Genomic DNA, 21,303 nt, shown 5'->3' with positions numbered 1-21,303 from the left:
ATGCTTTGTGCAAGTTTGCAAACAGATCTGTACAAACTAGTTTAACAGCAGAAAACAATAATTAATGTACACATGAAGTGTTGAGGTTGGAGAGGGGTAGTGGTGACTCTTTTTCAGGAGTTTGAAGGCTTGTGGGTAGAAGCTATGTGAGAGTCTTTCAGTCCGTGATTTCAGACTCCTGTATTATCTACCTGAGGGCAGAAGTGTGAACAGGGGGTGTTGTGAGTGTGGATGTTGCCCTGCAAACCCTTGTGACAAAGATCTGAGTTTTTTTGGGTGCAATTTTGCATACTTTTTTTTTTTGTACAGTGCATTGTGTTCTGCGTCCTGATTGGCTGTAGACCATTGTGAATCAATCTCATGCCGTGTCTCCTGTACAGTACAGAATGCATTCAGCTTGTCAAATTTACCTAAATATTCGATTGCTAGCAGTGTGACTCTGAAGAGCTGTACTGTATGTTTGTAAGTTTTCTCCCCAACAAACACAATGAAACGTTTTGCACCTTAAAAACCTTAAAAACCAAAGGCACCTGCGGGTGGTTTCATTCTATAATACTGGACTTATTTTTCTACGAAGCTTTGAACTTTGTATAAACAAGAAAGAAAAGTATGAAAATGTCGATGAACTGAAATCTACAAAACTGAGCCCCCCATTCCAAACAATCCAAATGAATAAAAAGCATTAAAGGCAAGAGGAAGATGTGTATATTAGATGCCTGGTTGAAGTGTCCCTTTAAGATTTTGCCAGCAGTCTTAAAAGCGTCTTTGAGCAGTCTAACACACATGAATCATTTTGTTTTGATTAGACCGTTCTGTTTCTGTTCTACATAACTGAATGTTCCATCACACAAACTGTAAAATTATATCGTCAAGTATGAAAAGAGGACTGAAGTCAAAATAAATCTAAAGCTCAGAGACAGAAAATCTTTGACAAAACAACTGAAATAAAATCAGAGCTGTTCATTGTCTAATATTGAGGTGTTACTTCTGAAATTGTGAGATACACACTGCATGTTTGGGTTGTAACTGTGCAAGGAGTTCAGGGAAGACATTCAGTGTAATGGCTCTGAATGGCTCTTGGACAGAATTCATGGTATACAAACTCTTATGAAGAGTCACACTGAAAATCTACACTGTGGACCTGTTGTATTCTGATTTTACCGCCTGCGTGCTTTCACATCATTAAACAGTGCAGTTGTCTAAATGTTTGCAAAGTCTAGTTGATATTTACTTGCTGGGAGGGCTTAACCGTTCAGGACGTGTTGGAGAGCGGCGTGTGTGTGTGTGTGTGTGTGTGTGTGTGTGTGTGTGTTGCTTCTGGCACAAAGATGATTCAGACAGTAATTTGGTTTCATCCTTTATTCTGACAGAACATCACCCCATGGGGATTTACATTAACTGATAACAAAGTAGGACCTTGCCAAGTGGCAAGAAGAACAGTCTTCACAAAAGTTCAGTATACAAACAACTCAGTAAATGACAGTCGACATGCATGATAATATAAAACCAAATACATGTTTAGGGGACAAAATACAATATAGAACTCACACTGTAATACAAACACAACTGTCCAGCACTTTTAGAGCTGTCTGACCAACCCGCAACGGAAACGAAAGCTTTAATTGCACAGACGACAAACGTACGCAGCATTTTTAAAACGTTCTTTTTGTAAGGCTGTGCCACCCTTCACTGAACCAGAGACAGCCTGTCGAGGATGGCTGCTGAGTTTCCTTTCAGATCATGTCGTGTGGACGTAATCTGAGGCTGTCGGGACAGGAGTGCTCATGTAGGCACGTACAGTAACATGTTTCTCCACACGTGTTCACAATCAGTGCTCTCCAAAGTTCACCAACACCTGTTGAAATTCTATATTATTCATGTTCTGCAAAATCAAAGGTGAATTTATTTATTATTTTGCTAACTTGAGATAAAGTTTTCTACTCTGCACATAAGCAAACAACTGATAAAAAATAGAAAGTGTAGAAATACAAATTATGATCACAATTTACAGCACAAGAGTATAATACAAGTAGGAATCACAATCGCACGTATAAAAAGACACATGCATCATATCCTGCATGTCCTTATCTGGCTTTGATTTTTTACTTCTTTTTGACGGCTCGTTCACATTCACACTGTTGGATAGAAGCCAAAAAACGTAACGTTTTGTATACTTGAAAAACAACAATACCACTATGAGGTATCAGAGCAGTGACTAGAGTATATGAAAGTTTTAGTCTGTAAATTACACAATCAACAATTTAGTAAAACAGGTTTCCAGTGACATTAAAGGCAACAGCATGGCAGAGGAAGGCTTTCTGATACTACCAGGCATCTAGTGCAATAAAACACACATAAGGAAAAAGAAAAGAACCAACAAAAAACATTACACAGTCTTAAAAATCAAATCATTAATAAAAGGGAGTAGAATTTGTACTGCTGTAAAACTTTCAATTCTCTGAATCTCAGCTGCAAACATTTGCACTGCCTCAGAGAAAAAAATGATCCCATAGTAAACTACAGCTTTGCATACAGTTACAAAAAACTACAGTACATTAAAAACAATAAAAGGGAAAGGCAAAAAAAGTGAGAAAGAGGAATGAGCGAGGAGGAAAACGAGGGAGATGTTGGGCGACCTCTCTGCGCAGTCATGGAATAAACTGCTACACTCAGTCATTTTGTGAAATGCATTCGAGCGAAGCGGGTGTACAGTTTCATCTCCCCCTGTTTTTCTTTACAGCAAAACTCATCATTCAGCAGACAAGGAGGGGGGAGGGAAAAATGGGACGTTTAAAAAGCACGAGATAGTGTCGGTGTCACTTCCATCAGTGTTTCCGTTGCCATTTTATGAGTTTTATTATTTCTCACACATCAGCACCTGCAGCATTGCACTGCAGTCGAGCTTGCAGCTGACTTATCTGTACCTGGGTTGTTTCAAACTTTAAAAAAAAGTCCTAAATTTGTTGGTGTCTACTTGCATGTAAAACATTTACACGTAATTGTAAAGCTTCACATCTTAATTATGTTTAAATGACTTGATGACTCAAATCATTTGGCAGACAGAACATTTTGGTGACCAGGGTTAATATTTCAAATAAATCACATGGTGCATAATCCCTCACAAGAGGAAAAATTAACCTAACTAGCAAGATGAGGAGAGCTGCTGTTGCTGCATTATTGGACTTGAGGCAGCCTTAGTGAATAAAGGAAGGAGATGATGATGAAATGAACTGTCTAAACATCTTTCACATATGAAGCCGTGCAAAACGTTCACTCGTTCTTTGTTCTCAGGGTGACATTTCTTTGTTCTATGTGAAAGAGCCGCGTCCTGCTGACAGTCAGAGGAAAGGTGGCGGCACCCGCTGCAGAGCGCTGCGATGCAGATCATATGATCATATGATTATGTGAAATGTTAATAAATGACAACATACTATTTGTGTGTTGTTATAATTTTCAACATTCTGGAGGACTGATTGTTCCTTTTGTGCAAAGTCTCTTTTTTTGTGCAAGTGTCTTTTTACCACAGTGCTGGTGGTCGTTAGGAAATGAAATTCAGGTCTGGGCAGAAGCTCAACCTGCCAAAGTGTGTTTGTGAAAGTGAACTACTGTAAGCTTGTAGCAAAAAAAGAAAAAATGAAATGGCTTTAATGAACTGTATGTAATTTGTTTCTATTTTAAGTGATGACTGATGATTTAAATAGAATGCAGCACAAACTGCGACATTTTATTCTGGGTCTCTGTGAATGTTTTTATTGTGGCTATTTATACGACACAGGCGTATGGCTTTTAGCCAGGGAGCCTATCTTTGTTTTTTTTTTGTTTTTTTTTTTTACTGTATTTGCTTTAGAAGACAACAGCTCATAGGTAGGGTACCAGAGAGCTCAGCTCATACCTGCTGCTGTTGTGTCAGCAGTGCTGTACAAACTGTAGAAAGCATCCAGCCTTTGCTGCTGTTCCCCCTCTGTGAAATCGTGCCCAGCCGGCACACAAACTTGCCTCCGGCCGGCGCCCACCCTTTCTCCCCCTCGTTGTGAGACTTCTCAGCAGCTGGTGGTGTCCAGCAGCTGCTTGGCCACGGCAGCCTCTTCTTTTCCAGAGTTGGTCCTCTTAACGTCCGCGACCTTGGCTGCTGCTCTCTGCCTGCGCTTGACATTGAACACATCCCACTTCTCCGGCAGAAGGCCTTTGTTGAAAATGATGGACGCCAACAATGAAACAAGGAGAATAGACATTAGAGAAATGAGCATGATGGCGGTACGGAAGGGAAAGTACTGGGTTAGCTTTCCCTCCTTGTCCAGCCGGCATCCGGGGAACTGGATGGCTGGTGGGAGGCCGATGAGGGGCTCGCCGCTCAGGACCCTCATGACGAGCCCCATTATGTAGCCTACAATGGCGCCGTAACCGTTCGAGACCTTGAAGAAGAGGATGCAGACCAGCTGAGGGAACATTATGGTGTAGGACATGTCCACGCCGACAAGCCAGAACACCAGGACGCTACTGTCCAGGAAGGTGAGGCCGGTGCCAGCCAGACCCACGACCACCACGGAGATACGGATGACCCACTGCATCTCACAGTCTGAAGCCTGAAGGAGCAGAAGAAATGACAAGACAGACAAACAGAGTTAACAGCTTGTTGAGCCCTCCTTGGTGAAGAGACCCACTTACAAAGACGCTGTATATCTAAGCCACTGTGCGAGACGCCAGCAGTGAACAGTCTCACTGTATGAAACACTGGGTGCAGCTGAAACAAAACAGGTCGTTGCTTTCAAATAATTCTTTCTGCACAGTTAAGAACTTTTTTTCACGCTGTCTGTTTCTTTAAATGCTACTGTAAATTAAGGGATAATTACGGCTTAAGTACAGAACTCCTGCATAGAAATGGCTGCACATTGTGTTCCATGCCTTTTCAAATGCAATTGATGATTAATCCTGGTGAATCATCATTTGCATCTCCGCAGCATGCCAGAAAATGAAATCTCTTATGAAGTGAAATTGCTACTGGCACATGAAAAACTATGTTTTACATCAACCAGTAACAGTGTTTTATCTACGCTGACCGTCATCGTGATGACAGTGCGAGATCGGGGGATCTTTTTACCATCTGAGAGGCATAAATGAAGACAGTTTGCTGAATTAAAGTCGGCAAATTCAGCAAAACCAAAAGATGGTGAGCACTACAGCTGCTGAGCTATAACTAACAAGATGGCATTGTCAGTTGAATTGATGGAGCCTCCCTATTGGATGACTGCTTAGCATTACTGCAGTTGTCAATACCACTGGGATGACTCATGTAGGAACAAAGTGTTCTTGAGCAGCAGACGCTGACACGCCTTTTCTGCAAGAACATATTTTATCCCTAACGGAACTTTTCCTTCACATAAACAAAAATGGCATTGTATTACACCTGAAGGTGGCAGCACAATGGACCTTCAGACCAGGATCAAGTAGTAATAGGACACTGCAAACTGGTGCTGTGGTGTCGTCTCACGGAAAGAAGGTTCTAAGTTTAAATATCCCCACCACCTCCTCTGTGCATGGGTGAGGTTTCCTGCATAGTATAAAACCACATGCTTGTTTGGTAAACTGTCCACGGTTGATATGATGCTACGATGGCTCCAGGTCCCATGACCTGGAGATAAGATAGGTAGTTAAAAGAAAAGGATGCACGGACATTATAATGCTGCTTCAATGCAACAGAGCAGAACACACTGCTGCTTTTACAGTCTGATTAGTGCTGCTAAAAAACACTCACCTGCTTCCTGATGATGTTCTTGTAGATATTTGAGGAGAACAATGAGGCAGAGGACAGCAGGGCCGAGTCCATGGAGGACATGACGGCGGCAGCTACAGCCCCAATGCCAATGACAGAGATGTAGGGGGGTGTGAGGTACTGCAGAGCGATGGGGAGGATGGATCCTGCCTGGTCGCGCTCGTACGGGGTGGGCAGTCCATAAGAGGTTGAGTTCCAATCTAGCAGGAAGCAGGGGAGATCAAATTTCCCCATTAAGGAGATGGACACAGTCGTGTCAGTAAGGATATGTGGTAAACTGAAAAGCTGATGAAGGAATTTTCCACAGGTGCAAGTTTAGAAGCTTTACCTGTAGATGCAGCCACAGCCCCGATCAGGACTGAGGGGATACCGAGCACCAGGCAGCAGGCCGAAGAGGCGAAGCAGGTCACTTGAGCCTGGGTGTAAGATGAGGAGGACAGGATCCTTTGGTAGAACGCCTGGTAGGCCAAACCGCCCAGAGCCTGGCACAAACACACACACAGTTCAGACACGATGACAGGAATCGGCTTGGATTGTGAAACAGGACAAGATCAATCCTGCAATGAAGACGCTGCTGTTATTCTTGGCCAAGTTTAATTTAACTCGTTTGCTTTACTGAAAAATAATGTTGAGTACCATTTCCATGTGTGGCTTTTATAACATTCACACTCACCAGCAGCATGAAGTCATCGAACCACTTGCCCGCCTCATCGAGCTCCACGGTGCCGACCCAAGGAGCCTGGAAAGTTGCATTGTATGCTGTCAGCGAGATGTCCACAGAGTGAGGGTTGGTCATCATGAAAGGGACGCACACCCACTGTTTACACAAGCAAGAACACAGATGATCTGATTATTAGCTCAGCAGGGGATATTTTTCATCAGACACTGAGGAAATGAGGCTTTAACGTCAACTCATTTTATTCCCCCGGGGTTTTTTATTCTGAGTGAAATACAGTCAACAAAAACAGTCAATTCATTTGCTGTTCTGGACATTCATAATCACATAAAATCTTCTCTGTTTGCAGACTTAAATGGTTTAACGTCTAAGTCAACACAGACGGGAAGTTCTTTGTAGAATGGAAAATTCTGTAACCTCCGAAAACGCCACTGGCAGCAGAAGATCATGTGACATTAGGATCAAGGAACAGATATTAAATGGCTCGTGATGGACGCCTACTTTGTCATCAGTTTCTAAACTTTTAAGCCTAATCAGCATTTAGCGAAAAGGTTTCAGGTCCATTTTTGCTCATTTCCAGCTGTAGCCACGAGGGCTGTCCTTAAGTTGCCTGTTGGGAGCTGTTGTGGCAAATGGGGAGATCTACCCTTGTAAAGGTAGACAATAACAACTTTTGGGGGTGTGGCATGGAGTCTTTGCGTGCAGACAGAGCCTTGACAAGCATGGGGCTTCCCAACAGTAGTACATGAAGTTGGTTTCCTACATAGGAGCCTTTTAGCAGTTGACAGCATAACATCTAGCACCAGTGTGCATTGTTAATAAGCTACCTGTTGACTCTATATTGAAATCTTATCCTTCTATATTCTTTCATGCAGCAGAACGAGTAACCTGATAGGATACATGCTTGAATAATATTTGTCATTCAGCTGGAGCTGCTGAGTTGCCATATTAGTAGACGGTTACGCACCAGGCTGATGAAGATGAGGATCAGCTGGATGACGTCTGTGTAAGCCACAGAGTAAAGCCCCCCCAGCAGTGTGTAGACTATGGCCACCACTGAGGAGATGATGATGGAGTAGACATAGGGCAGGTCCAGGATCACGCTCATGGTTCCACCTGGAACAACAGAGCAGAGCGATGAGCATCGGAGGACTGACGGACACTCGTGTACAGATGAGTGTATCTATGTTTACATGCAGCTTCTCACTTTCGTTGTTTAATTAGATGGTTTTAGGTTCTCAGTCTCTCTTTAAATACGTTCTCTCACACACCACACGCATCCACTCTTATTTCAAGTTCTAATAAGAAACTAGGCAACGACATTGTCTGGTTATACTGTTCACATATAGAGATGCAGTATTAACACATTACTCATAAGAGCAACATTACATGTGTAGCCGTTTAAGTCAGTTACACTTAAGCATGGGTGACTTTGGTGTAAACCTTATGTTAAGCAACGATACAATGACAAAACTAACAAAAACCATAGAGGAACACAAAAGAAAGCAGCCTATTGATTGTGACTCCACTATGTTGAGTTTCACCCTCTTGTTTGGGCGAGTTAGCACCCTTTGTAATATTGATGTTTCATTTAAAAGAAAAACATTAAAGACAGAGGTGTAGAGAAGTGTGTTCTAGTGTGAAACAAGTGTAAAAAAGAAGAAATGAAACAAGTACATTTAAATAGGTGAATAAAAAAAAAAGACATCTTGTTACTCAAACAAGACAAGCAAAAACATCACTACCTTCACCGTCTCTTCTGCCACATTGCCAGGGTCCCCCCAGCCGCAGCCTGCAGCCACACCACAACAATGCCCTTAAACAGAGAAGTGTCAGATCGGCACCATCGATCGCCACTCACCACCCCGCTGACCTTTCACCCCACCCACATTACAGCTACCTGACCACCCCTTCTTTACCACCCCGTCTCAACTACCCCACTAGCTTTGCATCATTATGAACTGAGACATGAACGCTTTAGATTGACCTTTAACCCTATTTGTGTATTTTATTGTAATATGATCCATTTCTCTGACTTTATCAGGTTCTTATTGGAAAATATAAACTACTGGACTAGGTGTCAGCTATCTAAGACTTTGTGGCCCTGCAAAGGAAGATTTGTTATACAGGTGTTCATTTTTTTGCACTTAGGCTTCATTTAACGTTTTGGCATGAACTCTGAAACTGTTTAACACTTCTGCGATGGGTGGGACATGATGCAACACAGTCGCTGCATTGTAAATAATTCCTGGATGGCCTGTTTTCCAGATATAGTATCAGAGCTCTTATGCGTTCTGTGCTGAACTGTGCCTTTCCCCTCAATGCTAAATTTAGGAATAGGAAAGGTGGAATGAGATCCAGGGGCCTCTGGGGCTTAATGAACAGCACCAGGGATGGACAGGGGCAAAGAGCATCCCAAACACCCCCCAGGTTGTTATTAGATCCTTGTCCCACTTACAAACCTCAAACATGTGTGCATGCACACACACACGCACACACACACGCGCACACACAGACACTCTCCCCTTTCCAAGCTGTCCTGTTCCCAATTTTTTCCCGGCAGAAATTGGACCGTGACAGTGCCGTTGATACTCCACTGCTAAGTGACAGCACATCGAAAGCATGTTTTTAGTTAAGCACCCACCCACACACACACACACACACACACACACACACACACACACACACACACACACACACACACACACACACACTCAAGCATAAAGCAGCTCAGTTTATGCTATACATACACACACACAGTCACTCAGCAACATCGCCCTGGTGGGTCAAGCACTCTATGGAGTATCAGGTGTTTGTGTGTGCGCATGTGATGCGTGCACATCAGGGAGGTTTGCATAACCTTTCCAAAAAAACACTGCAGGACGTTGTTAGACTGACATGTTAAGGAGGGGTGTCCCCTGATTCTATATCAGTTTGTAGGTTTGGACAAAAAAAAAAAAAGTCCCAGGAGCTTTCCCGCCTCCCCACCAGTCCTTTTGTGGAGCACCGGCACAGCTTAAAGTGACTCAAACAAATCTCATTAGATCTCACTGCTTCTCTTTAAATCTTTAAAACTACACACAGGCATTAAACTTTAATTCAGCATGTAACATTTACCCGTCACTCACAACTGGCACAAACTTTGGAAAATGTCTCTAATGACACAGCAATCTGATTGGAATAATTGATCACCTTTCACAATCAAAAGGCTGCTCGATGTCTAACCCCCTTTTTCAAATAACACTGGAAAAGAAAACAACGTTAAAAAACACAAAGGAAAACATTATACACACACAAAGGCGCGCGCACACACACACTTTTGCCTCTTGGCAAACACCCATGCGCATACACACTTGCGTTCACCATCTCAGCACGTAACACACACAGATACACACGACACCATCAAAACAGTATTAACAATGTTACTAAACAAGCAGGTTAAATAAGTCACACCATTCCTATTACTTTATGAACATTTCAAAGTAAATTCAATCCATCATAAAACTTTGTAAGTGAACTTTTACTTACTTTTACAAAAAAAACAAAGAGACCCTACCAGCAGGAGTAGTGAGTTTTTAGATCATATGACTGTTAGAAATAGAATTGTTACCTAAACATGAGTGACAATACAAAGATCCACATTAATCTTCAAATAAGTCAGGTGAACACTGTGTAACAACAATAACCCAGAGCTGCAATTATTTTTAGTCACTCATCCTCATTGTGCCTATAATAAGGGTCAACATTTGTCTTTGCAGAGCCACTAGGATGACCTCACAGCCGTGCACGAGAGCAGGATGCTCGGTTCGCTCTGCAATGTTTAGGTTTTTTCGTCTTTTTGACACTGACTATTAGCTACACTGGTGTTTATATTTTTGGGGCTATTAATCCTTCATTTCAGACAAGGCCTTTATTTACAGCCAGTAATCAGGATGTTTACAAATGTTGCTAGCAGATACCTGTTGTAGCTAATTATTCAAGCTAAATGAGTTAGTCTGACTTTAAACTGAGCTGTATGGCTAACTAGATTATAACTAGCATGCATGCTGGCGCTAAAGCAGCATAAATAAACTGAGAAATGTTCTGTTCAGATATTGCAGGGTATAAACAGCTGGTCCTTCTAAAAAAGGCATAGTTGTTTTAAAAATGTAAAGCTTATCTACTTGTTTGACGTTTGAGATGCTAACGTATTGTCTTCTGTTAACTTTAAAACGATTGTGAACCTCAAAATTGAACCAACAGTGGGACAAAGCTGATAGCATTACTCTACCCAAAGTAGTGTACCTTATATTTCTATTTTTTGTGGGGTTTTTTTTGTGTTTTTCGCCCATTCTTTAAACTTCTTTAAGCTACGTTAACACCTGGTGAAGAAGTTACAAGCCAGCGACTGTTTACAAAGTCGGCTGTTCATTGATAACTTTTGTTTGCAGTTTTCTTATAGCATTGTTTTCTTCACCTGCTTCCTTCCTCTGCATTATTTACAGCATTCAAGATGTTTGCCAAAACAACATCCACTATCAGTATCCTGCTGTTGTTTCTTTTTTCCCCCATGTATTCTATTGGTTGCACAATTATGTGCGTACACATTATATTGCCAGACCTTTTATAAAGTGTGAAGTAACTTACCCAGGCTGACAAGTGTGCGTGCCACCCACAGCACGTCTGCAACCAGTGCAGGAAAGATCAGTGCACTTGCAAGGACATTCCCATACTTCTTTTGGAAAGGATCCATCATTGTCACGTACTTGTTTTCTCTCATTGGCTTGGCAAAGAAAAAGCCACCTGCAGGAGGAGGAAAGGGATTTAGCAACACATCTGATTACCTCCTTGAAAGTGTTGTCAAGTTTAGGATACATCGTTTACATATATCTTTCATTAAAGAGAGAGAAAGGAAGCGATTTAGTGGCCGAGTGAAAGAAAAACGCTTTTGAACAATAGCAAAAACAAGTGCTCCCTCCAGACAGCATAATAAACACCTTCAGACAAACCCATGGGGCCATAAGGCCAACAATGGGGCATGTTATATTTCCTGATAAGAGGCTCCAATTCACATTACTCTCACGATCTGTGGGCTATTGTGAAAGAAGTGCCCGAGTGTCGATGACTAAACATGTCACGAATGTTTTTGGATGCCCCGCCGAGTTTGTCAATTTGGTGAATTCACAAGAAGGCAACCCAAGCTTAGGGGTAAACTCATCTGTTTGCACCTGTTGCCTCCAGTTAAAATGCTAAACTGATTTATCACAGTACTATTTTTAACGCGAGCGACACTTTTATTGGTGCAGTCAAACGGGGTCTGCGGCAAAGGGAGTTGGACGGACGGCGGTCAGTAACACTTCTGCTGCAGACAGACACTCATTTTATGAATGCATTTTACACACTGTGGATAACTTAAAGGTGGTTATGGTAAAAATACTAAACCTATAGCTGCACACTCTTAATGGTTAAATCTCTATCATCTTTCCATAGTTCTCTCATAGTTTTCAGTTTAGCATTCTTTGAGTGCCCTGACTTCCTCTAATAATAGCACCTCTCGTACCCAAAGGTCATTGTACCACAGGACCTTCATTAGCTCCTCCTGGGTGTAAAATGAAGCATACAAATGTTAAACTTTCTTCTTCCAAACACTGGAGGGGACTAAGCTCTGTTGTTATTAAAGCTGACATCAACTTTGTTTCTATTTAAAAGTCCACCCCTGGAATGTGAGGATAACAAGCACCAATCTGACCTGCACAGTTGCATCCAATTAAATGGAGCCTGGACTAAAATCATGTAAAAACACCTACCTGACCAAACGGACACGCTTCTATTCTAATCAACCCAGAGCGTGCTTTGAGTGCTTTGTACTTGCATTGCACACGCCCTGCTGCGGCTCGGTTTGTTCTTGTTTTGTAAATGGGTTCCACTCACCTAAGAAGAAGGTCAGGACATAGGGCACAGGCATGAGTGCCCAAACTGCACCTAGCGTTGGGTTGTATGTTGCTTCAGCTATACCCAGGATGAAGCCTCCACCAACCCATGTAGCTACAGACGAAGAAAAAACAACTCACTTTTCTTATTCATTTACCACTTTCAAAGATCAAAATTTAGTGCACTATACAAAAGACTCAGTGTATATTTATTCACACCATCTGACTGCCTTACCAGTAAGTGTGAAGATACCAACTAGTAAGTTGATATTGCGTCCAGCCAGTAGTGTTATCTCCATGCCGTCTCCTGTGCATTTTTTCTCCTCCTTTTTGGAACGCAAGGACGCCCAGATGCCCGTGCCCAAGATGAGCAGGTAAAACAGCGCCATCACCACCAGACCTGGTATATTGAGAGCCATCTTGAACTACTTTTGTGTCCTGCAGAGAGACATCAGAGGCTGGTGAAAAACTGAGTCGCCAACAGCTTCAAAAGGAAACATGCAGATGCTGCTTGCAGGTGTTTTAATTGTAAAATGCAAATAAATCACATCTAATACTCTCTTTTTTTGTGTAGATAAATATTTGCAGGACTGTAGTGCAAGGAGGACGGGGGAGGAGCCAGGTTTGCATAAATTTAAAAGTCACCTGAGAAGAATCTGATAAAAACGTGCATTCATAATGTGCAGGGAGAAATTAAGCACAATGAAAAGAAAACAGAAGGATATGTTTGTATTAATGAAACCTGAGCAAAGTGCAAAGAAACCATCTGCCTTCTTTAAAAAAGCAAAAAAAGGTTAGAGTTTAAAAAAACAAAAACATAAGAAAGGAGCAGTAGCATCTGAGGGCCTGGCTCTTGGTGCAAAAGGGAGGGGGGGGTAATAAGAGGCAAGGGGCATGAAGGATGAAGAGTCAAGGAGGTGAAAGGGGTCTCACCATAACACTCGGCAGCACTGATGAAGATGGTGGACAGATGTTGTCCCCCGTCTTCAGTAGTTGAGTAGCCTAAATTTCAACCCCAAACATTGGGAAGTGAACACATCTGAGAGCCACATTAATACGTACGTGTGTGTGTGTGTGTGTGTGTGTGTGTGTGTGTGTGTGTGTGCGCGTGCAGTTACTGTGAGCGGGCATTGCACCGACGCCTTCTTTGAAAAAATTAAAAACCAACTCTCACTCATAGACTCGCTAGACTAAAGTTTTTGTATTGAACACATCACAGTAAAGCAGTAAGGTTTCTTATTATAAACCAACTCCTTTATTTTAAACACAGCCAGTTCATTAGTTAAAAGTTTTTCATACAGAAATAATTGGTTAAAAAAAAGCCTATATACACACACACGAGAGAATATGTAAGAGGGAAAAAAAAGAATTTTGGTGCGAGTTAAATCCGAAAAAATATTTTTTTTAGGAAAATGTGTTTACGTGGAAGCATGGAAGGAACGAGCGAGGTGGAGACGGGCTGTGTGGGCTACTGGCTCGCTGCCAGAGTCAACTACAGCCTCAAAAGCGCACTGACACAGCCCATGTGTTTTATTCCTCCTGTTGTTCGAGTGTGCGTGTGTGTGTTTGTACACACTGTTATTGCCTATAAATAGAAAACATGGCTGGGTTCAAACTGCATCACTGCTACATTAAAGTGCTCATGTTTTCTATGCAAAGCTGTAAAGGTTTAAAGAGAACAGAGGGCTGCAAACAGAACCCTGAATCATCTGAGTCGGTGCCTCTGCACTGTGTGAGGAATACAAGGCTTTCTGGCACTTTGAATGAAAATGTGAAGTGCGAAGAATAACAAATCTTCGTGGGGCGATCGTGGCTCAAGAGTTGGGAGTTCGCCTTGTAATCGGAAGGTTGCCGGTTCGAGCCCTGGCTTGGACAGTCTCGGTCGTTGTGTCCTTGGGCAAGACACTTCACCCGTTGCCTACTGGTGTTGGCCAGAGGGCCCGGTGGCGCCAGTGTCCGGCAGCCTCGCCTCTGTCAGTGCGCCCCAGGGTGGCTGTGGCTACAATGTAGCTTGCCATCACCAGTATGTGAATGGGTGGATGACTGGATATGTAAAGCGCTTTGGGGTCCTTAGGGACCAGTAAAGCGCTATATAAATACAGGCCATTTACCAAATGTCTTATGAGTTCTTCTGATATGCATTAATGTGTGTATACAGACACCACCTGTGGCTGCATGACTAACATTCAGCATGCAATAAACTTAAAACATCTGCACCATAACTGTCAGTGCAGTTTGTTTTAGGTACTGAGCAGCATCTCAATTTGCTTAGAACTCTGTCCTTGAACATGTATGGGGTTTTATATGACTGTTTTCATATTGGGTGATATGAGATTTGGGAAGATTTATACTAGTTAATCCTTTTCCTTAAAAAGCCTCGGTTCTAACTAACTACAATTTTAACTGACCAGACTATTTTCTCAACCGGCTCTTTTCCTCTCAATCAGAGCATGCAAGACATTTCACAGACCAGTGAGAGGCTTGGAGTCCCTCTTTCCGGATATATGTTTACTGACCTACTTTAGAGTTGAAAAGCATCCCAGTATGTCTGCCTTGCTTACTACACAGAGTTTCGTTGCCATCTGAATATCGTGCCCCTACGGACTTGGTCAGTGACGTGGATTGTCTGCCTTTTCTTAGCGAGACTGGCCACTCTCATGTTACAGACCTCTCTGGTCCAAATGCAAAAGCAAAAATTACTTATTTCACATATTTACACTTTTCACATTCACATCATTCACCCTGTTTCCTTTTATTGTTCACTTTTGAAAGCATGGACACAACACCATCTGACTTTAGCTCGTATTTGATCCTGGATCACACTAAAATGATGTCCAACTGAAAGGATGCCAAGATATGTGTGCTGTAGGCAACTCCCAACCAGGCAACTAAACTCTGTTAAGTAAGAGGCAACAAAAAACCAGCTGGCTTTCTTTTAATAACTCCTGACAGGTCAGCTTATGCAGCACACAGTCACATGCATTTCTTTCATTTTGCTGTCATAATATGTAACTAAAGCTCTAATGATAGCTGCTGAGCAGCATCCAGTGCCCCATATGTCAGATGCTACTTGCATGTTTAGGGTCTGTATCCATACATGGACCAAGTAGATACTGTTGGTCTGCAATTCATTTGCTGGCTTAATTTAACGTCACACTAACTTGACATGTGTTCCCAGTCCGCTTTGCTTAAGCATTGGACTTGGAGCATGGTTTAAGTGCAATGTGCCACTTTTGGTGCAAACAGGGACTACTTATTCCTATTTGTACAACTTCCAGGAGCTCTGGAGTGAAGTAATAGCTGTCTAATAGTTGGAAATGCAAAACTTCTCCAACAACAGCAATTCCCTTCAAGCAAGCTGTAGGAAATTGTTGCTTTTCCTTGCACTAAAGTCCAGGCTCACTAAAGCCTGGACTTTAGAGTACCTACTCTGCAGAAGATAAAGAAAAAAAACCTCTAAAACTTGAGTTTTAGGAACCACATTGGTCCTTAGTTCCTCTGGGGCAGACAAAGACAAAAAATGCGGTACCACCTCCAACGATTACCAGAACCATTAAACTATTACTATAGGAAAAGTACTAGAGGAACATGTTAGAACATGCTAGAGGCCCAAGATGAAGAATACTGAAGAAATCTTTTGCTAAACAAATGTTCTGCCAACAGGATTTATGTCTGATATTTGTGAAGTTGCGTGTGACCTTTCTTGGTACACAAATGACACTTAACGTTAAAACTGTGTTTCAAAAAAAGATGTCTTGATATGAAAATAAATTTATTAGGCAGCTGTAAGTAACAGTTTAATTATACTAAGATTTTGAGAGTCCTCTCGCCAAAGCAACCTATAATCAACTTTTATCATCAGGTGTTTGCTATATAGAGAGCTAAAAGCCATAAAAAGCTAAAACTGGCCTTTGCTGTTCAACACATGAGCGAAGAAGCTCTGTATGACATTAACACTCAGTTGCTCAATCATAAAGCTAAACTAATTCATATGTATGACTATAAAAAAAAAAAGGGGATTAGCATTGTTGCCTCACAGCAAGAAGGTCCTGAGTTCAATTCCACCATCAGGCCAGGGTCTTTCTTTGTGGAGTTTGCATGTTCTCCTCGTGTTTCTCCCATAGTGGGGTCGAAATTGCCCATAGGTGTGAGTGTGAATGTAAGTGTGAATGGTTGTCTGTTTTATTAATGTGTTAGCCCTGTGACCCTGAAAAGGATAAGTGGAAGAAAATGGATGGATGAACTAAAAACAAACAAACAAACAAAAAAAAAACATATTACATAGGCTAAACATTCATTTATCATTGGCTTGAATACTTTCAAGGCAAGGTCTATAGAGAATATTACTTTCATGCCTCATTGAGAAACCACTCTAATGACCCTTTTCACACAATGAACGGCTTCATCGTTTTATATCACCATCGAGACCTTCTCCTATAAATGTCACGTCAGCAGGCTGACGACTCATCACTGGTAATTAGGGCCCGAGCACTAAGAGTACGAAGGCCCTATTGTATCTGCTCCGTTTCTTCTTCTTCTTCTTATTATTCAGGCAAAACAAGGGCCTTTTTGAGGGCTTTAACATGCTCAAAAACTCATGAAATTTTGCACACATGCCAGGTCTGGTGAAAAATTTCGTATTTTAATGGTTTTACATATGAGCACTGGGAAATGGCTGTAGAGCGCCACCTATGCGTTGTTAAATACAGCCCTACGACCACATCGTTTGAGCTACATGTATGAAATCTGGCACACGTGTATCATCCCAAGACGAACAAAAAAGTCAGTGGGACCACTGATGCAAACCCAACAGGAAGTCCGCAATTTAGAGGTGAAGGTGACATTTTGGCTCTAATTTTGCCATTTCCATGCCTCGAACTTTTTCGAACTCCTCCTTGGGATTTGGTCGTATAAGCTTCATCTTTGGTCAGTGTCAACTACACACCCGGGCCATGTTAAATTGCGGAGCTTTTGAGTTTTGGGGATACGGTGAAGCGGTGGCACCACGGCGAATTTCGATGACTCGCCATGAAAATCTTATTGCCTCTCATTCTGTCATACATGGTCCAACCTGGACCAAAGAGCACACATATGATAAGGCTCCACCCCTGAACATATTCCAACTGCCATATTTGACATCAGGGAGAGCGCCACCTTGTGGGGACAGGAAATGTCATGTTTTACACTTTGGGGTATAGTATAGTGATGGGTGACATCTGCAGCCTCAAATTTCTCCAGGAAAGCCTTAAGGAGTTGGTCTTGGGTTACAGTGAAAACTGTGACTTTTCACGAAAGGGTGTGACCCCAGCAGCATGGCGAACTTTGATGTCTGGCCATGTAGAAACAAATTAGTATAACTCAGTGAAATCCAGACTGATCAGTACCAGACTTTACAGGCGTGATGTCAGACCCGCCCTGAACAGATTGATGTGCCCATTGTCAGGAATACGCAGAGCGCCACCTAGTGGCAACAGGAAATGTCATGTCTTTCACTTTGTTGTACTGATTTTCACAGGTTCATCATGGCCACCTCAAAAGCGGTGAATATCACCATCAGTCCCTCATGATGCTTCAGTGAGAAAATTGTGACTTTAAACTGAATGGCGCACCCTGGTGGCAACGCGGTTCACTATGAAAGATGAAGTGGCTTTTGAGGGGCTTGGAAAGTTTAAAAAGTCTTGAAATTTGGCGCACTCCTCAAATGTGATGAAGGCTTTCTTGTTATGTGATCATTTTCCTTGAATAGCACAAAATGGCTCCACAGCGCCCCCTACAAAATTTCAAAACATCAGCGCCTGCTCTGCGTTTCGTCTAGGAGTCTGAAATCTGGTAAGCTTATGGAAGATATCAAGATGTACAAAAAAGTCTCTTGGAGCAATATCCCAAATCCAACAGGAAGTCAGCCATTTTAAAATTAATGTGTAAATTTGACGACATTTTCCCCTCTTTTCTGGCACCGTACTTTGACGAACTCCTCCAACGGATTTCGTCAGATTGACACGATCTCCAATGCGTGGAATCCAAAGACCTTTGTGATGTTAAATTGCGAAGCTTTTTACGTTTAGGGAAACGGGGTGGTCATGGTGGCACGTGGAGTTTCAATCACTTGCCAAAAAGCAGTAATCTGCTGTCACTCAAAAACACAATGTCCAATCTCTCCCAAAGGTCGCAGGGATGATGAGACTCGAGCTCGGAAATGTTTGTTATGCCATTTGTCAGTAATGGTTAGAGCGCCACCTAGTAGGATGACTACAATCATGATTGAATGAGATGAGATGTTAGCTGGAGGTTGAATGCATGAATTCCATCAATGTGACATCAGATTGGACGTGCTGGTTTTAGGCGTTGGGCTTGGCTCGACGCGATGGGGTGCGAGGGCACTCATAACGCTGCTTGCAGCTTTAATTTTCCATTACTCTTGCTACCTGGTCTAAGTGTGAATACAGCGCAGACATGAGTCTTACGGCCTGTAGCTATCAGTGCAGTGTATCTATACACACACATTAATCTGTTATTAGTTTACATATACAACACAATCATACTTTCAAAGTTGGATATACTTTGTAGTCGTGTTTTCTCTTCTTTATGGTGCAAACCAAAAGCAGAAAAGAAATCCACTCACCAAAAATTCCCTTTTGATTAGTGTCAGCTTACAGAAATACAGAAAGACGCGTTAAACAGTGCACCCACAGATGAACTGCTGTGCTGCTGAACAGCCGTTTGATATGTCGTCAGTTATTAGACTCATTTTTACAAGCAAACAGCAACCAAGCCTGAAAAACCTGTTGTTTTAAAAACACAAATTTCCGTTCAACGTTATTTTATGTCTCATTTCAACTAAGTTAAAACGACACAACCAATTCGGTTTGAAAATATCTTAAGATCTAACAAACTGACGAGCAAACTTTTTAGATAGTTCTCACACAGCATAAAAAACAAACATTTAACACTCACAGCAGATTTACTGCAGGTCGGGCATCTCACGATACATCAGCGCTTTGCCGTGAGCTAAATGCGGGTTCAGCTGACAGAAAGCAGACTTGTTGCTGCCTTTTTTCTCTTTCTGTTTTTATGTTTTGTTTTGCGTTTTTTTTTTTTTTTTGGTCCAACATTGTTTTACATTCGCTTTCATACATGTGCAGACGCCTGTCTAGGCACTGGAACAGTGGCATTTTACGCATGCCTCCGCCTTCCGCTCCCATCACAGACACCAATACACGCATCTAATTTGTCAGCCTGTCAGTACTTTTCCGTCACACTGGCTCTGGGGTTTGCAGCCTTTCCCTTCTACGTCCCCACCCCCCTGTGTGACTTTGTGATGCTGAGACAGTGCTTACGGATATTACCGGCGTAAAATTATTTATCTTAAAAGCGGATACAGCGCTTAGATTGCAGTTGCAAAGTAATATCAGGACACGGACTTGGCATGAGGCTCAAGAGTCAATCCTCAGCGAGGATAACTTTGACTGAGAGAAATAGGAACTACTTGGATGATTAAATGCTTAGAGGAAGAGAAGACAGGGAAGACCAAATAAGTAAAATTGCACGAGGTGCGGACTGCCTATTAAAGCAGCCCACACACATCGTTATTACAGTATAAATCCCCATAACACTTTCTTCTATGAAACACCACATCGGCATTAAAAAATCATTCAAAGTCATCACACTCTGACACTAGAGCCCGGTATCGTTTCAGTTTCTGCACACTAGAAAATTACAGCTTAAAAAACGAAGATATGCTTCATTAGTCACACAAATTAAACCAGAGAGCCAATTTGGCTCTGCAGCGGAGGTCCTCGATGCTATTTCTAGGCACCGGCATGCACTCCACTAAGTGTGTCCCAACTTGACTGAGTTTGAACAACTTTACAAACAGTCTGCACACGGACTGGACACGGACACAATAACATGTGGAATTTTAGGGAATGTCAAAAAGTCTGCAGAAAGTAACACAAGGTGGCAACAAAGAAAAACAAATACACATGCGAGCATATTCAGTGACTGAATACATACCTGAAGTGCACAGTACGACTCAGTTCTTAGTGATGAAGAGGGGACAGAGGTGTTTCTCACAGGCCAGGTGATAAACTCAGTCCAGGATGACACTGGTCCACAGTGCTGAGGGAATGAGAGACTACCAGAAAATGTAATGAAAGTTCTTTTAAATTAAAAAACAAAAAACAAAAACAAAAATCTATTGGAAAAAAAAAGAAGCCTGGAAGAAAGAGGTGAGTCAGAGATGATGTTCAAAGAGAGGCTGGGGCCACCGGAGAAGGATGTAAGTCTCTAAAATCAGCAGCCAGACTTCCCCTGATTTTAAAGCTCACGGGGTGGGAGGGGTTAAGCACAACACAAAGGAGAGGGAAGCTGCCGCTAGTGCTACCTGATTGGCGACTTGGCCCCCTGGTTCTGTCTGCAGCCAATTAGCAGTGGTCCGAATCTAGGGGCAGAGCAGACTCCTCCTTAGCTTTGGCCCACACGAGGATGGCTTTCGGTGTGGGTTGGCACTGCCACATCCAGATGCTCATTATGGCTCATTAACCTGCCCACCCTCTTTCCCCCTCACTGACACCCCCCCCCCCCTCCCCCAACCCTTCTCAAAAACTTTATCATCTCCCAACCACTTCTCCTTTTCTGTCTCTAACTGTATCTGTCTGCCACCTACCTGCAGCCAAGGCAGCTGTGCAGCCAGGCTGAAGGATGCAGTACCAGGATCCTCTCTGTCCTTCCACATGGAGACAAAAATAACCTCTGTCTGTGTGCTGTTTTTTCCCTCTCTCTTTGGTGTCATTGGTGTGCTAATGTGTGGCCAGTACTTTCATAAACCAGTGCTTCTTCTGAAATATGTGTTTTAGTGTATCAAGCAATCAGTAAAATAAAATCACATGGGGAGATGCATTCAAAAAAAAAAAGAAAAAAAAGAAGAAATTACAGAGTCGAGATGGTAT

At 42.4% G+C, this 21,303-nt stretch overlaps 1 protein-coding gene across 3 annotated transcripts; it reads right to left on the bottom strand.

Moving 5' to 3' along the window:
- Positions 1-1,341: 1,341 nt before the first annotated feature.
- Positions 1,342-20,613, bottom strand: LOC116331510 (high affinity choline transporter 1-like). 3 transcript variants are annotated; one of them, XM_031754223.2, is made up of 9 exons: positions 20,369-20,613; positions 12,591-12,793; positions 12,357-12,470; positions 11,073-11,228; positions 7,414-7,562; positions 6,444-6,587; positions 6,099-6,252; positions 5,753-5,970; positions 1,342-4,583 (listed from the first exon to the last, which is right to left on the bottom strand). In XM_031754223.2, exons 2-9 carry the CDS (start codon positions 12,772-12,774, stop codon positions 4,041-4,043), a joined length of 1,662 nt encoding a protein of 553 aa, XP_031610083.1. In that variant the 5' UTR covers positions 12,775-12,793; positions 20,369-20,613; the 3' UTR covers positions 1,342-4,040. The 3 variants fall into 3 exon arrangements, with proteins under 3 accessions (XP_031610083.1, XP_039470009.1, XP_039470010.1); XM_039614075.1 differs by lacking the exon at positions 20,369-20,613 and adding an exon at positions 19,310-19,415; XM_039614076.1 differs by lacking the exon at positions 20,369-20,613 and adding an exon at positions 13,289-13,522.
- Positions 20,614-21,303: the final 690 nt, after the last annotated feature.

Source organism: Oreochromis aureus, linkage group 6, assembly GCF_013358895.1.
Source record: "Oreochromis aureus strain Israel breed Guangdong linkage group 6, ZZ_aureus, whole genome shotgun sequence".
NCBI classification, from domain to species: domain Eukaryota; kingdom Metazoa; phylum Chordata; class Actinopteri; order Cichliformes; family Cichlidae; genus Oreochromis; species Oreochromis aureus.
The sequence above is the reverse complement of the archived record's forward strand: the minus strand, read 5'-3'. Positions and strand labels throughout refer to the sequence as shown.

Coding starts and splice junctions, on each gene's coding strand:
- LOC116331510 (XM_031754223.2), bottom strand. CDS start 12,774: ATGGCTCTCAATATACCAGGTCTGGTGGTGATGGCGCTGTTTTACCTG. Junction 6,588..7,413: donor TCCTCATCTTCATCAGCCTG/GTGCGTAACCGT, acceptor TTGTGTAAACAG/TGGGTGTGCGTCCCTTTCAT. Junction 6,253..6,443: donor TCGATGACTTCATGCTGCTG/GTGAGTGTGAAT, acceptor TGTTTGTGCCAG/GCTCTGGGCGGTTTGGCCTA.